This window comes from Leptosomus discolor, chromosome 19, assembly GCF_034619465.1.
Source record: "Leptosomus discolor isolate bLepDis1 chromosome 19, bLepDis1.hap2, whole genome shotgun sequence".
Taxonomy (NCBI): Eukaryota; Metazoa; Chordata; class Aves; order Leptosomiformes; family Leptosomidae; genus Leptosomus; species Leptosomus discolor.
Window position 1 is genome coordinate 13,947,521 of NC_141409.1, and position 13,849 is coordinate 13,961,369.

Below are 13,849 nucleotides of genomic sequence, written 5' to 3' on the forward strand. Positions count from 1 at the left end.
TCGCGGAGCCCCGGGGCGCGCCCGCCGTGGGTGGGGCAGGACGGCCGAGCGCCGGGCTGGTCTGCGGGGCCGGTTCCGCTGTGGGCCGTGCCCGGGCGGCGGCGGGAGGCAGCGTTGCGCGGCCGCCACGGTGAGCCCCCGGCGGGGGACGGGGCCGCGGTGCGGGGCGGGCTCTGGGCCCTGCGCGCCGCGGTCCGGCCGCGGGTGGGCGCGGAGCGGCGGGGGCGGGGGCCTGCGCGGCGGCGGCGGGGGGAGCCCGAGCTGTGCTGCGCCGCTGCGGCCCCGGCCCCGCCGCTCCCGGGGCCCGGCACGGCGTGCTCCGCCGGGTAAGGCTCCGCGCGGGGCCGGGCCGCGGCCTGCCCGCCGCTCCCCGCCCCGCTCCGCCCGGGCCCGCAGGCCGCTCCCCCGCCGCCGCCGCTCCTCCCGCCGGGCCGCGCCGCGCCGGCCCCACCGGGCGATGAGGAGCTGCTTCTGCCTGCGACGGGGGAGCCGCGACCCGCCGCCCGCCGCACGGGCAACAGTTAAGTGTCCCCGGACCCGCCGCGGCCCCTCGGCGCGGCCCGGCCCGGCGCGGCCGCCGCGCTCTCCCGGGCGGGGGGCCGGGCCCGGCGGGCGCTGGGGGCTCCTGCGGGGCGGCGCGTCCGAGAGCGGGGCCTGGCCCGGCCGCCCCTCCCGGCCCCGCTGCGGGCGGGGGCGCGCACACGGCCGGGGCGCGGTGGCCGCGGGCGGAGCGGGCAGGCCGGGCCGGACCCCTTCGGCCCGAGGCGGCCCCAGGGCCCCGCGCTGCGGGCCGGGGCAGAGCCCTGCCGGCCCCGGGGTGCCCGGCTGCCCGCGGCGGAGGGGCCGGCGGGAGTAGCTCGGGCGGGGCCGGCGGGTGCCGTGCGTCGCGGGGAGGCCGCGCCTTCGCGGCGCCGCCAGCCCGGCGTGCGAGGGGCCGAACCCCGGGCCGGTGCTGCGCTCCGCGTTGTCCTGCCGGTGAGAGCCAGGGGCTCTGCTGGCGCCGGCTGCAGGAGCAGCTTCGGTGGTCGGCGGTGGGGCAAAGCCCTGGTGACCTTGACCTGCTCACGAGTGCGCTGCAAATGTTATTAGTGACCAGCTGGAGAAAATGACGAAAAAACAGTGTTTTACGTGGTCTTTTGCTGCCAGTGTTTACGGTGTGGGTCTGCCCGAGTGCCCGTTTTTCTCACCTGTTCTCAAGTTTCTGCATATCTGGCGGTAATCGGGTGGGCTCTCTTCCCGGCACTGGCCAGAGCAGTGATACTGAGCTGCCTGCGTTTTATGTCCTTGCCTCTTGCATTACCGAGGCTTGTGAGCTGTCACGGTGGTTTCTGGAGAGGTTCTCGAAGACTCACCAAGCTTCAGTGTTCTCTGTGCTTTCTCTGAGCTGGTGCATTCACAGCTTGGTGGTAACGCGAGCAGAGAGTCCTTCAGCTGACGTGAGACAGGCCGGCCTTCAGCAGGTGTTCAGCTGGTTGGGCTCAAAGTTAGGTTTCTCCATCTTGTGTTTTATTTTGACTGAGTGAGAACAGGCTAATGTATACCTTAGTGGGGCCTGCGCGTTGTGTGGCAGGCTGGCAGTGTCATTCTTGTAATTTTTAGCTGAGATGATCTAGCGGGTAAGGCTTTCTCAGCATATTGGGGTGAAGGCTTAGTTTGAGCTTCTGGAGGTGTGAAATAAAATACACAACACTTCAGTCCTGCAGTGCATGCTGCCCTGACAAAGTGAATCCTAGGTTCAAGGCTTCCTGTAGCCCCCAGGGACTTGTTCATATGTGCGCCAAGATGGAAATAACTGAACTGAATGTCATTTAAATTTTGCTGCCCCAATGCAAGGTCATCTGTGTATGGAAACCTATTTTGGTTTGAAATAGGACACTTCACAAATGTGTGTCCATAGTTAGAAGTGCTGTGAAGCAATACAAGGTCTCAGTTTTGCTCATTCCGTGACTTAGGTTCCTGTTTCCATTCAGTTTGGTCACAAACTGTAGAGATTTTGCAGCTGGTACAGGGCAGCTGTCCTGAAGAGGGGAGCCTGGGTGCAGGGGTGATTCCAGACATGCCTTCATTTGGGACAAAATGTGAAGCTGAAATTCTGCCTGCTTGTGATGGAGGCCTTCAGGGCCCTGACCCTGTGTCCCGCCATGGTCTCTTGTTTTTCTGATTCAAACCCTGTCCTATTCCACGAACAGAAATAGAAAATCGGCCGGGGCTGTGTCCTGTTGCCGGATGCGGTGGGAGGACCGGGCATGCGGAGGAGTATGTCCGTGTAGCTTCTAAGCGACCTGCGTTGTACCAGCAGTACCTACTGCCTTTTCACAGCAAAGGAGCAATAGCCCAAGCATGCGAGCGCGGGGTTTAGCTGCATGTCTGCTTTGGTTTGGTGGGGTTATTACCCGCAGGGTGCAGGAACTTGGTGAGGTAGTTGATAATCTTTTTCCAGTTTTGCCTTAGCTCATACTTTTCTGCCTGTGGGAAGAGCAAGTCAGTGTCAAAGTGCGGAGCTTGTAGTTGAAGGAAGAAACAATAAGACCATTCTTTCTCCAAGTCCCTTGCTATTTAACTTCAGAACTTGACCTGCTTTGCTGGCAGCATGATGCTTCTGTGGCAAATACATCATCAGGCCTGATCTGATTGTGTACCCACCAGCTCTTGAACTTGCCTAACTTGTTGAAGAGGAACACTGAGAGGGAAAAATGCTCTACAACCTCACAATAACACATTAATTTCTGAAAATTTATTCCTTCCCTATATATGTGTCCCAGCCAAAGCACAGCAGTGTGTGTGGTCTGTCACCTCAGTGGAATACTTGAAATGGACAGTGAGGCCAGCAAAAAAGTATGCTTAGGATAAACTAAGAAAAGTGGAGATGAGCTAGCAAGGAAACTGGTGAGAGCAAGTGAAAAGGACATGAAGAGACAATCTTGGGAGTGCTGGGAGAAGGGAAGGTGTGTGACATGGGCTGCAAGACAGTCTCCTCCTTCTGGGGTGACGAGCTGCCCTCAGCTTTACCATGTCTGCAAGGCACAGGGTGCTGAGGCAGCTACCTGGAGCTGCACTGCCAGGGCAGCAGGGGCCCCGAGTTACACATCTCTTAGGGAGCAAAGCAGTGGTAAGCATGTTGGAAGTAGGTATTTCGCAGCAGGAGGACCCAGAGCAGGGCACTGGTGAGCATTCTGTGGTGACGGATCAAACTGAGATCCTGGCTGGGCTGTATGTCTGTGGCTTTCTGACTAAATGTCACTGCCTGCTGCCCGCACCTCCTCTGCTCTTCTCCCCTGCCCATACCTGATGGCTTGCCCTGCAGTCTGGCAGCCCCTGGGGTTGGGGGTGGCAGGACAGGACATGGCGCCACTTGCTCCCGTTTGTGTAAAAGGTCATCAGCCCCTTGGCTGGCAGACTCCCTGGCGCAAAGACTCCTGGAAGCCCGCTCGGTGCCTCTGCCTGGAGCCTGGCTGCTGCAGGGCGCCCCAGCGCGGGTCTCCGCTACCCCCTCCTTGTGCTGTGGCCCACAGGGCCGTCTCTGCCGGGCTGAAGCAGGGACCCTTGCTGCACTGCCGAGGGAGCAGGATGAGGTCTGTGCCATGTGCCTCCAGAGGTGCCTGTTAGGGCCGTGCTGGGCTTGGCCTGGGTTGGTGCCACACAGAGCCAGGTGGTCCCCCGGGCCTTAGGCAGGGGGAGGCAAAGAAGATAAAGCAGGGTCTTGGCTGAGGGCGGAAGGCTGTGGCAGAGGCTGATGGAGTCCCTGAAGGCCTGTTCTGCAGCTGGGTGTTGAGATCCCCAGGACCCCTGCCCCATGGCACAGCCAATTTGAGGGGGCGGGAAGCATTTGGGATAAAGCCAGCAGCACGTGTACCCAGAGTCTGTTCTCTGTGTCTGGTTCTGTGGCCATCCTGCCCCCCTCTGCTGCGTGCACTTGGGTCTGCTGCTGGCAGGATACGCCGTGACTTTCTCTGGTGAATGCACGTCCTTTCCCTGCTGGCTTTGTCCAAGCAGCCCCATGGTGTTTTGAAGGTTCTTCCTGTCCCAGGGCTTGCATCCGCCTGCCCTTCGCTGCCTGGGCGTGCTGGGGGCTGGATGTGGCCCTGCAGCAGAGGATGACCTCCAGGGAGCATGCTCCCAACTAATGGGAAAAATGTTCTTATAACTGTTTGGGGCTGTTCCCAGAATAACCGTTCAGCAGGCAGAGCAGCAGAGGCCCTTCGGCAGAGCTCGGCAAGCACAGCTTAGCGCAGGATGGTGACAGGCCATCTCCTGGTCAGCTGGTTTGAGTTCTTGGCCACCATGTTGTTAGCCGGGCGTGTAGGTCAAACTCATGTTCTTTAAAGAGAACTTCATTAAAATAACAAGCTGTCTAATAGGAATATTTATAGAATCCTGCTTCTTAATTTGATCTGTTCTTTCACTGTTTGTTTTTTATTCTTTAAGTTCAAAGGCTTGATAGAAAAGAAACTAAACTTTGCAGATGCCCTGGGGGAGAAGTGCAGTGTAACTGATCGTCTGTGTGATTGCCCAGCCAGAGACTCCCCTCTGACCTGTGCAGAGTTCACAAAAACATTTATCTGCGCGTGCAAACCGGTTGCTGCTGCTCCATATCTGTTCAGATGCATCCTCCACGCCACCCGCACAGCAGGAAGCTGCCCTGAGCGGCCGGCCTGGTGTGGCAGAGCCATGCTGTGCCGTGGTGGCCGAGTGCGGGCCCAGCCACCCTCCAGTGCTCTGCCCCAGCCCTCCCGCTGCGGAGCAGCGTCACCGTGCTGCCCGGAGACCCGGAGGTTTGTTTTCTGGGTGGGTGCTCTGCCCGCCCATCCCTGCCGGCTGCGGGCACAGGCTGTGGTCTGAGCGCTGGGCAGGGGAAGGGTCCCGGCTCGCCAGGTGGCAGGCGCGGGGAGCTCTGCTCGGCCCTCGCTGTCGTGGGGCGCTGCTTCAGGCCCTGCACGGGTGTTGCATCGCGTCTCGCCCTGCGGTTTCTGCTTCCCTCCCTCTCGAGGCGGAAAGCCCTGTCTTCCGTGCATAGCTGCTGCCGCCGCCATAGAGGGGCTTTGTGTGAGCCGGCACAAAGTGACGATTGATGCTGTTTCCCCTCCCCCTGCCACGCCGAGTGGGACAGAGGCGGTTCCCACAAAGGTGCCCTTCTTCCTCCTCCGAGGATGAGTTGCCCTCAGGCTGAGGGGGCCTGTGCTGGTAGAGGCACCCCCCCTTCCCGTGGTGGTGCCAGGGACCCCCAGGGCCTCTCCCAGGCTGACCCTGCTGCTGCTCGGGTTCCTGCCGGGGCAGCTGGGCCTCCCCGTGGCAGGCCCCAGAGCGGTGAGGCAGGGCCTGGGCAGCGTTCGGCAGCAGTCCCCGGCCTGCATTGGCCCTGTCCCTGCCATCGCCGCTGTGGGAGAGCAGGGAGTGCCAGGGGCTCCCTGCCCACCTGGGCTCTCCTGGGGCCTGAGAGGGGGTACAGCCCATCTGCTTCCCCTGCCCTGAGGTGAGGTGTCCGTGCCGTCCCGGCCACCCCTGCCTCTGCTGAGCGAGCCAGTGCTTCGTCAGGATGGGTTTGGTGGCGGCCGGAGGTGCTGGGGGAGTGGATCTGCTTCCCTGCGGTGCAGCTGCAGCCGTGCTGGAACCTGCCATGCGGTGTTCTTAGTGCGCTGGGGAATATTGTCACTTGCGTGGATTTCAGTTCAAAATGGCCTAAGGGAAGCTCATATCAGCATTCATTATCTCCCAGCTCCTCCTGATGTGTAATAACAAGTCATCGCATTATTGAGAGTGACTTGGAAAAGTTTCAGAAAACGTGCATCTGTATGAAGAACAGAGTGTAAGTTCTGTGAAATTCCCATTGTGTTTGCTCGGTACTGCGCGTTTTGGGCAGTGGGCTCTGGATTCTTTGTGAGGCATCTGGATGAGCCGGTGGAGCAGCGCAGGCAGCAGGGCGGGCTTTGGCTGGGCTGGGCCGGGTGCCACCAGCGCTCCTGCGGCAGGGTCCTCTGCTCCTCGCCTGCCCTGGGGACAGAGAGGCCGCTGGGAGGGGAGGGCGAGCCCCTGTGGCTCAGGGCGTGCTTCTAGTCGTGCTTTGGAGGCTTAACATCGTGTAGGGAGCGAAGTGTGTCGTCTTTGCTCTGTGTGTGCTGGATGCTTGTCTAGGTGCTGAGGCCAAGCGCTCTCCTGGGTTTGGTTCATCGGTAATGGCGGCTTCACCACAGCTGGTCATTAGCTTCTGCTGGTTTGGACTCCTCGGGTAGTCTGGCTGTTCGTGTGACATTATTATTATTTACATAGGGCCCAGACTTGCTCTTTTTTATTGCCTGCAGCACGATGTTTATTCAGACTGGGCATTGTGAAGTGTAAACCCAGGTCCCACTGGCACCAGCACTCACCTCTGCCTTTTCTAGAAGCAGTAAGTAATCGGCCATCTACATGGCTTAGAAATGCTGGGGTTTAATTGCTCTGAGGAGGGAATTAAATTAGGTAGTTCTGGTTCACGGCTTATCTGGCTGCGCAGCAGTGATGCTTGTTTACACAAAGCACTGCCCTTTTATCTCGGGGTGCGTGGGGGGTGGTTTCCTGGGGCATTCCTGCCTGAACGCTGAAGACGACTTGCCCTAACTGGCTGCCTCTGCAGGAGAACACATGCTGAGGCAGTGGCACCTTTCCCCATCCTCCTCCTCAGCGAGTCGTTTCAGCACCTCTCTTGTCCTCTCCTTCTGCTTCCTGCAACAGCATCTCTCCAAAATTAGTTGGTCTTACCTGCTTCTGTGCCCCTTTGCGTATCTCCCTCCCCTGAAGTACTCTGTGATGTCTCCCTTCTGGAAGATGCTCAGGCCTCTTCAAGGCCTCTGTCTGCTTTGCATCAGACCATCCTGTGCTGCTTCATTTGTGTTCCCCTGGTGTCGAGGCTCTCTGCAGCAAGCGCGGTTTTGCATCCAGCGCCAGATACATCTGTGCAGCTCCATGAAAATGGTCTGGTTCAGGGGGGTGGTCTGGTTCAGAAGGGACTGAAGGCTCGTGGGGGAGGCCCCAGCGTGTCTGACGCCCATAGTGGTTGGGGGGCCTCACAATGAAGCCATTGGGAGCAGATTTTTGCTGCTGAAAATGACAGAACTGCTTCAACCAGCTGACTAGGGATGAAATTTGCCCTCTGTTTTGGAGGGAAGGGAATGAGCTTGGGTTTTCCCATCATTGCTAGATGGAGACCAGCCCATGCTGAGTACCCTGGGAACAATTAATTAACCTCAGAAGAGGCTGCTGGCCCAAATTTCAAACCTATTGGTCATTGCACAAATGTACCCTCTTATCAAAAGCAAATAAAAGTGCAGGAGGTGTGTCTGGCCTAATCCTGTGTTTAACTTGGCAGTCTGTGGTGTGTCAGCACAGGCCCTGTGGCATGCATGCAGGCTCTGGTGCTCTCTGTCTTCTGCCGGGGTGTGCTGCCGGGCAGCCCTTTAATTCTGCTCCTTTCTTGCAGGATCAATCCATAATGCCTGAAGTGCGAGACCTCTCCGATGCCTTGCCCGACTTGCCGATGGATCCCATCACGGGTGTTGGTGTGGTTGCGTCCCGGAACCGAGCACCGACAGGTTATGATGTAGTAAGTAGAACTATTTCAGCTGCTGTTGCTAATGCTTTGGTTCTGCACTAATGAGGCTTTCCTTTGCTGGGAACAGCGTCTCTTCCAGAGAGGGTTTGCCTTCAGATGTGTGCTTTAAGGAGTAATTTGATATCCAGCTGCCCACCTCTCAGCCCACAGCACTTACTGCTTCCCTCAGTGGAGGTTTGTGGGTGCAATTGTGCTACTTCATCTGTGCCACTCCAGAGGAGCATAATTACCTGGAGGAGGGGTTTTCAGAAGCAGCTGGCCACTGCGGCATGCAAATTTAATAATCCTAGTAACATTCATCCTGAAGGAGTCCTAAGTATTGCACAAATTATATCTCTGAATAAATGGATCCCCTATCAGCTGTTTAATCCCACATATCAGCGCTGCACAATGATGATGAGAAGCTCCAGAATGGGAAGCAAAGAGTTTTGCATCCAGCTAAAATTACAAGGATGATTTTGATGGACAGAATGCAAACCTCTAAACTAAGCTTTGGCAGGAGGCTGGGCAGCAGGAAAAGGCAGCTGGATACAGCGAGGGTGAATATGTGAATGGATACAGGGAGGTCACGGTTTAACAGCTGCCTGTTCCTTGGATTAGTTGCTGTGTAACCAACAGCATGATTTTTCTCCCCGTAGATTAGTGTCCCAAACGGTGAAATATCGTAGAATGCTGACCTTGCAGAGCTCTCTATGGGAAGATTTGGCCCATAGTCCATCTGCTCACCTTTCTATGTATCCTGCTCCAGCTGTGCTACATCACACCTTGGGTTTCCAGAGTCACCCAGCTTGTGCAGTTGGGAAACCAGTTGACTTGAGGCTTTGCTCACACTTTTTCAGCTCTGCATCATTGTGTACCCTGTTCAGTGTGAGAAGGAAGAAAATGGACCCAGCTGAAGTAAGGACATGAGGAAGGGAATTGTGAAAAGGCTCCTTAAAGGCCTGGAAGGTTTTTGCATTTACTGCAGTTTTCTGAGTGCTCATTACCTGTGTGAGCCAGGCTGTGTAATTAGCTGCTTGCCCTGATAAAGGAGCACGGGACAATGTGAGAGTTGTGATAACAGAATTGAGTTCTGCCTAAATGACTGGGCAGAGAGAGCGCTCACCCCAGATAGCCTGTCTGTGGTTTAATAGGGAGCTTCAGCGCTAACACAGTTTAAACTAAACAAGATAAAAGAGTCTTCCCGTGGCTTAATCCAATTACGGTGGTGTTGCAATAATGCTTGTGAATGTGGGTCGCTCTCTCCTAGGGGGCACAGAGAGGAGGCTGCCTTTCCTCTCGTTCTTCTGCCTTCCTCTCTGTTTACAAGGAGCTCTTCTCTGACCCTGGGGCCAGCAGACCCCCCTGCAGGCTGTGGGGAGGTGCCTGCTGTCTGCAGTTGTCTTACCCTAAGCGTGGCTTCCACACGCTTGCTCCTCCAGCCTCGTGTACGGCATATCGTCAGTCCGGCTCTGTGCCTGGGTGCTGCGAGCCGCAGCCCGTGTTCTTTCCACCATACAGCACCTGCTGTGATGGTGCGCTCCTGGTGCCACCCTGATGTCCTGGTGCCCAAACCCGCGGGGCAGTGGCATGCAGGGCTGTGCTGTTCTTGCCTGGGTGTCTGGGAAGGTGGCTCCTCTGCGCGAGTCAGGGCTCTGGAGCAATGTGTGGTATGCGGGGTCGCCCTTTCCCCGTGACTCTCTGGAACCCGGTCTGTCCTCTCTGAGGGGCTGAAGCCGAGTACGCAGGAGTGCACTTCTCAGGGCAGCAGAGAAAGTCACGTTCTGAGACACGGGCAATGTGCAGGCTTGGGCAGTCTCAGGCTCTGTGTTTCTCCAGATACGCAATTTCCCTGATGAGACACTAGCAGTTGATTGTTGCTTCAGGGTGTAAAGCCTTGATGAAGGCAGCTGCAGCAGCTCCATCCTAGGAGGGCAGTCCCTAAAGCCCTAATAATTAGAGGTTCAAACTGCACCCTGAAGAGGAGAGCCCCTCTCATCTTGTGGGAAGCATTAGCACCAGTTTATCTCGATGTTGTAGTCCCCTTCGGGGTCTGATCACTTTGCCTTTTGCTGCAGCATTCAGTCCCACAGGTGGATTTAGAATTGTGTGGGGAAAGTATTTCCTCTTATTAGTGATGAATTTGACATCGTGTTGGTTTTGAGTTTTGTGATCGGTAAAGTACCCCGATCTCTCTCTGAGACTGCTGTGTTATTTATAGGCTTTACCCGGTTTCCCTTTCATTCATGTCCTTTCTTCAATTAACCATTGCCATATTCTTTTCTTTCCCTTTCCTTTTGCTCCTCTTGAAAACAAACAAGCAGAGGCATGGGTGCTTTCAGCCTGGGTGTAAGTTAAAATGCCCAGGGGGTGTCCTGGTCCGTTTCCCAGGTTTGCATGGAGCCCCGGGCTTCAGTGTGATACCCAGCTGGAGGTGGTAGTGTGGCAGAGCCCAGGGTACCAGACCCAGGGGAATCTCAGTGAATGGGTCGGAGATCGCTTTCCCTCAGTAGCTTTTTAATTACTCAGAAATCTCCATTGCCTTTGTGTCTGCTTAGAAAACAGCTACCGATGTTCGTACTAACTAGCCAGGTCTTTTAACAACTAAAGCACCAAAGACTTGATTTTGCCAAAAGGTACAGAGTGTGTCTGAACTTGGGTTCCTGAAAATCTGCCCAGACTGGCAAGACTGAACGTATGGGTGGGGAGGAAAGGGAGGAGAGGTGGGAGGCAGGGAGCCTGGGGTAGGAGAGAGGTGTGGTTCCTGTGCAGCTGCGTTCCTTGCTGCGGGCTGAACGCCAGCTCCACGGTGGGGTTTGCTCTGGGGTCGGACTCCAAGCACGCAGCTCAGCTGGGGTTGTGCTGGAGCAGGGACAGCCCTGCACACCGCCGGTGGGGCAGACCCGCCTCATGGGACAGGCGATTTAGCAGCTGTTTGCCAAAGGCCTGTCCTGTGGTAGCAGTAACCCCATACTGACTGCTGGAGTGGTGGGCTGGGGGGCGCCTTCCTTACTGGGTGTCACTCCATCAAGTCTATCTGCGTGAGGAGTGTCTTCCCCCAGCTCCATAAGGAGAAGGACCATTCCTTGTGCCTGGGGTGCTGGGTGCCCAGTGCCAGGTGCAGTGTCCTCTGTCCCGCACGTTCCTCACCTCTTAGCCAAGCAGGGGCTTGGTGAGCTGGGGCTGCACAGTGTCCGTCCTGCTGGGTGGGTCTGCCATGGCCTCTCCAGGTCCGCTCCCTTCTGGGTTGCCCCGCCGAGGGCACGCTGCCGTCGTGAAGCAGTGCTGCTCAGGCGCAGCTCTGCTTCGAGAGGTGGTGGGGATCCTCCTTGCCTGCAGGAGCCCAGCAGATGATGTAAGAAGTTTCCTGTTTATTTTGCTCTGTTTTCTTTCCCTGTGAGTTTTCTGACAAGTTAATGCATGCTTACGTTCTCCAGCCTTGGAAGAAGTCTTCAGCAGGATGATGTGGGGGCAGAATGCTCAGAGTTAATTGCTGGGGATGTCGCCTGCGACTGTTGCATTTTGGCAGAAGCAGAAATGGTTTTGCCGGTGTTCCTGCGGGGCCCCAGGGCTGGCAATCTCTCACGCCTGGCTGCTTTTTGCTCCACTGCTTGCATCCTCCTGCGAGGCTCCGCAGGTGGCACGGTGCGGCCTGCCCGTGCTGCCGGGGCAGACGGCCGGGCAGCGACCGGCAGCTCAGCTGAGTGGGGAAGCGTAGGAGAGGCCCAAGTGGCTGCTCAGCAGGGACACTGTCCCCAAGGGGCAGCGCTGTGGGCCAGGCCTGGCACTGCTGGCTCCTGGGAGCCAAGGACCTGGGCTCTGCCGCCAGCTGCCGGCGGTGCCTGGCTCCTGTGCAAGGGGCGTGCAGGGTCAGCCCCCCGCACTGCTGTGCCTCGCTGCAGGTGGGCCGGGTGCCTCGCCGCGTGGCTCCCCATGGAACCAGCTTGGCTCTTTCTGCTGGGTGGGTTAGAATGGCAGCGTTGTTCCTAAAAGGGTCTGTGATGCGGGTTGGAGTTTTTGGGCTTTTTTCATCATTAAGTCAGAGTATGATGGTTCTGGGCCTCCCTCCCTCTGGAGGGGATGCAGTGCCAGCCTGCCAGCACGGGGGCCCTTCAGATGTCTGGTCTAGCTGTGACCTGGGCAGTGAGTTGTAGAGGGGATGATACTAACTGAAGCGATGTACTTCCACCTCAAGAATTGTTTGGTATTGCTGTAAGTAATGTAAAGTTCCAAAAACTTACAGAGGGTAGATAAATGTGTTTGACAGCACCTTGTATAGTGCCGATTTTACAGTTGCAGCCCGGGTCTGTTGCTGCCTGTTGAGTTTTGAGCATCTTTAATGTGCAGCAAAGAAAACAAAACTGGCTAACACAAGAAAAACTGGATTATAGAACTCAAACCATATTAATTAACAAAGTAATTAAGTCTGGTTGTAGTCCTGTTTCTAACAAGGGCTGGAGTTCAAGCCAAGTGTCCCTGTATGACAACAGTTTTTCTAAGCAGTCTGTTCTCTGAATATCTTTTCACCAGGACTGACTTACCCATAGGGGAGAGAGATGCATGTGGATTTTATATATTCCTAAACTAGCATTTTAGGAAAGAGTTGAATTCAAGGAATAATAAAGAAGCAAAAAATTGAGTCAAAATCCTGTTTTAAAATTTTACTACATAAAAATGATGTGCATTTCTTTGCAGAAGCCTGGCTGCAAAAGCTGCGTGTGTCGTACCAAGGGCTTGAGCTGAGCAGGAGCTTGTGAACAGCAGTTGCCGAAACGCAAAGAGCAGCCAATGCACTCTGCTCCCTTTGATCAGACAATAAACATGCTTTTCTCTCCTGCGCTTGGGATAATTGGAGGGTCTCGTCAGCACACGTCTCTTGCTTCCTGTGCCCTGCACAGAGTCTCTGCCCAACAAAACATGGGTGCAAACCATAACAACAAATGTCAGCTCTTTGTTGTCGGGCTGCTCTGGGGCCAAGGTCTTACTCAATTCGATAAGGTTAGACTTGGAAGAGCTGCAGTGCTGTGGTTTGCCCCCACCTGGGAGCCGTTAGGTACAAGTTCAGCTGCGCTTCTGTGTAACTTCAGGCCATGCTAAGAGTCTCCTGTTGGGAGCCATCAGTTGGGCGTTAGTGTGGTGGGCTGATCTTACTTCTGCTACCCATCTCCTTGTGTTTGTGTGGTTGTTTCCTCATATTTGACGACAAACATTTTGGGGCAGGGGCGCTTCGAGCTGGCATGATGCAGAGCAAGTGCCTGGCTGCTAATAGAGCGGAGCCCTTTCCCTAGGCCTGATGCTGCCTTGTGCCCACTCCTTGAGTCTACTCAAAGGCAAGATCTGCCTTTCTCTTCCTTCATGTGCCTCTGTGCCTCCAGTGGAGGGACGGGGTCTGTTTCCTTTGCCCTCCATGGGGTGTGCGCCACTGATTCAACTGGACGCAGGATTTCGTTGGAGAGGAACTTTGGCAGAGTGCATTCTTGCAAGCAGCCCTGCTACTGAAGTCCGTGAGTGACCAGGACTTTCCCCAGCTGCTGGAAGCAGTTTTTTGGCCTGGGAGACAGAATTCCTCAATGGCTTTTCTGTGAAAATAATACTGAGATTGGGCAGTTCCTGTGCTCTGTCTACACGGACCCCTTCTCACAGCTTGCCCCACTGTGCCCTTGCGTGTAGGGTGGTAATGAGAGCCTCAAAGTGCTGACTTTTCCAACCCATTGTTTGGAGACCATAACCAAAGTTGCTGTTTCCTCATTAGGATAGCCTTTGTCAGAGCATCTTTAATCAATGGACTCCCGAGGGACAGTGGTTTTAGAACTTCTTTTTATACCTCCTCTTGGAAGTTCTTTGCACTGCACCTTGTGAAGAAACTAATGAGATGCTGTGAGAGTTCGGGCTACCGTTAATTAGAAGAGGTCTGAGGAAGAAGTACTGCACATATATTAACTTTATCTTGGCTCACATGTCTGCTCTCTCCCTCTGTCTCTTCTTTCCAGGTTGCACAAACAGCAGATGGCTTGGATGCTGACCTCTGGAAAGATGGCTTATTTAAATCCAAGGTCACACGATACCTGTGCTTCACGAGATCATTTTCAAAAGAAAATGTAAGTCCGTTTGCTGAGCGTCTGCATGATTTGCATCTGTACCTGGTATGCCTTTACCAATAAGATGATTCATTTTATGGAGCCAATTATAATTCAAGCAGGCATTTCACTGAGTTCGGGTGAGTCAGGAGGCAAACTGCAATGTCTGGATATTTGCATTTTGTCCGTGTTCTTCACGGAAAGAAATTGC

The 13,849-nt window shown here is 55.6% G+C and overlaps 1 protein-coding gene across 2 annotated transcripts in view; it reads left to right on the top strand.

The window, feature by feature from the left end:
• The first annotated feature begins 457 nt into the window (after positions 1–457).
• The window catches only part of MVB12B (multivesicular body subunit 12B), a 62,740-nt gene continuing 49,348 nt past the window's right edge, over positions 458–13,849 (top strand). The window contains exons 1-3 of one of the 2 annotated variants that reach the window (XM_086475672.1): positions 458–520; positions 7,451–7,573; positions 13,552–13,659. In XM_086475672.1, coding sequence (XP_086331798.1) covers positions 458–520; positions 7,451–7,573; positions 13,552–13,659 — 294 coding nt within the window. Of the gene's footprint in view, positions 521–6,296; positions 6,383–7,450; positions 7,574–13,551; positions 13,660–13,849 lie in introns of those variants that run through there. The other variant, XM_086475673.1, reaches the window with a different exon arrangement.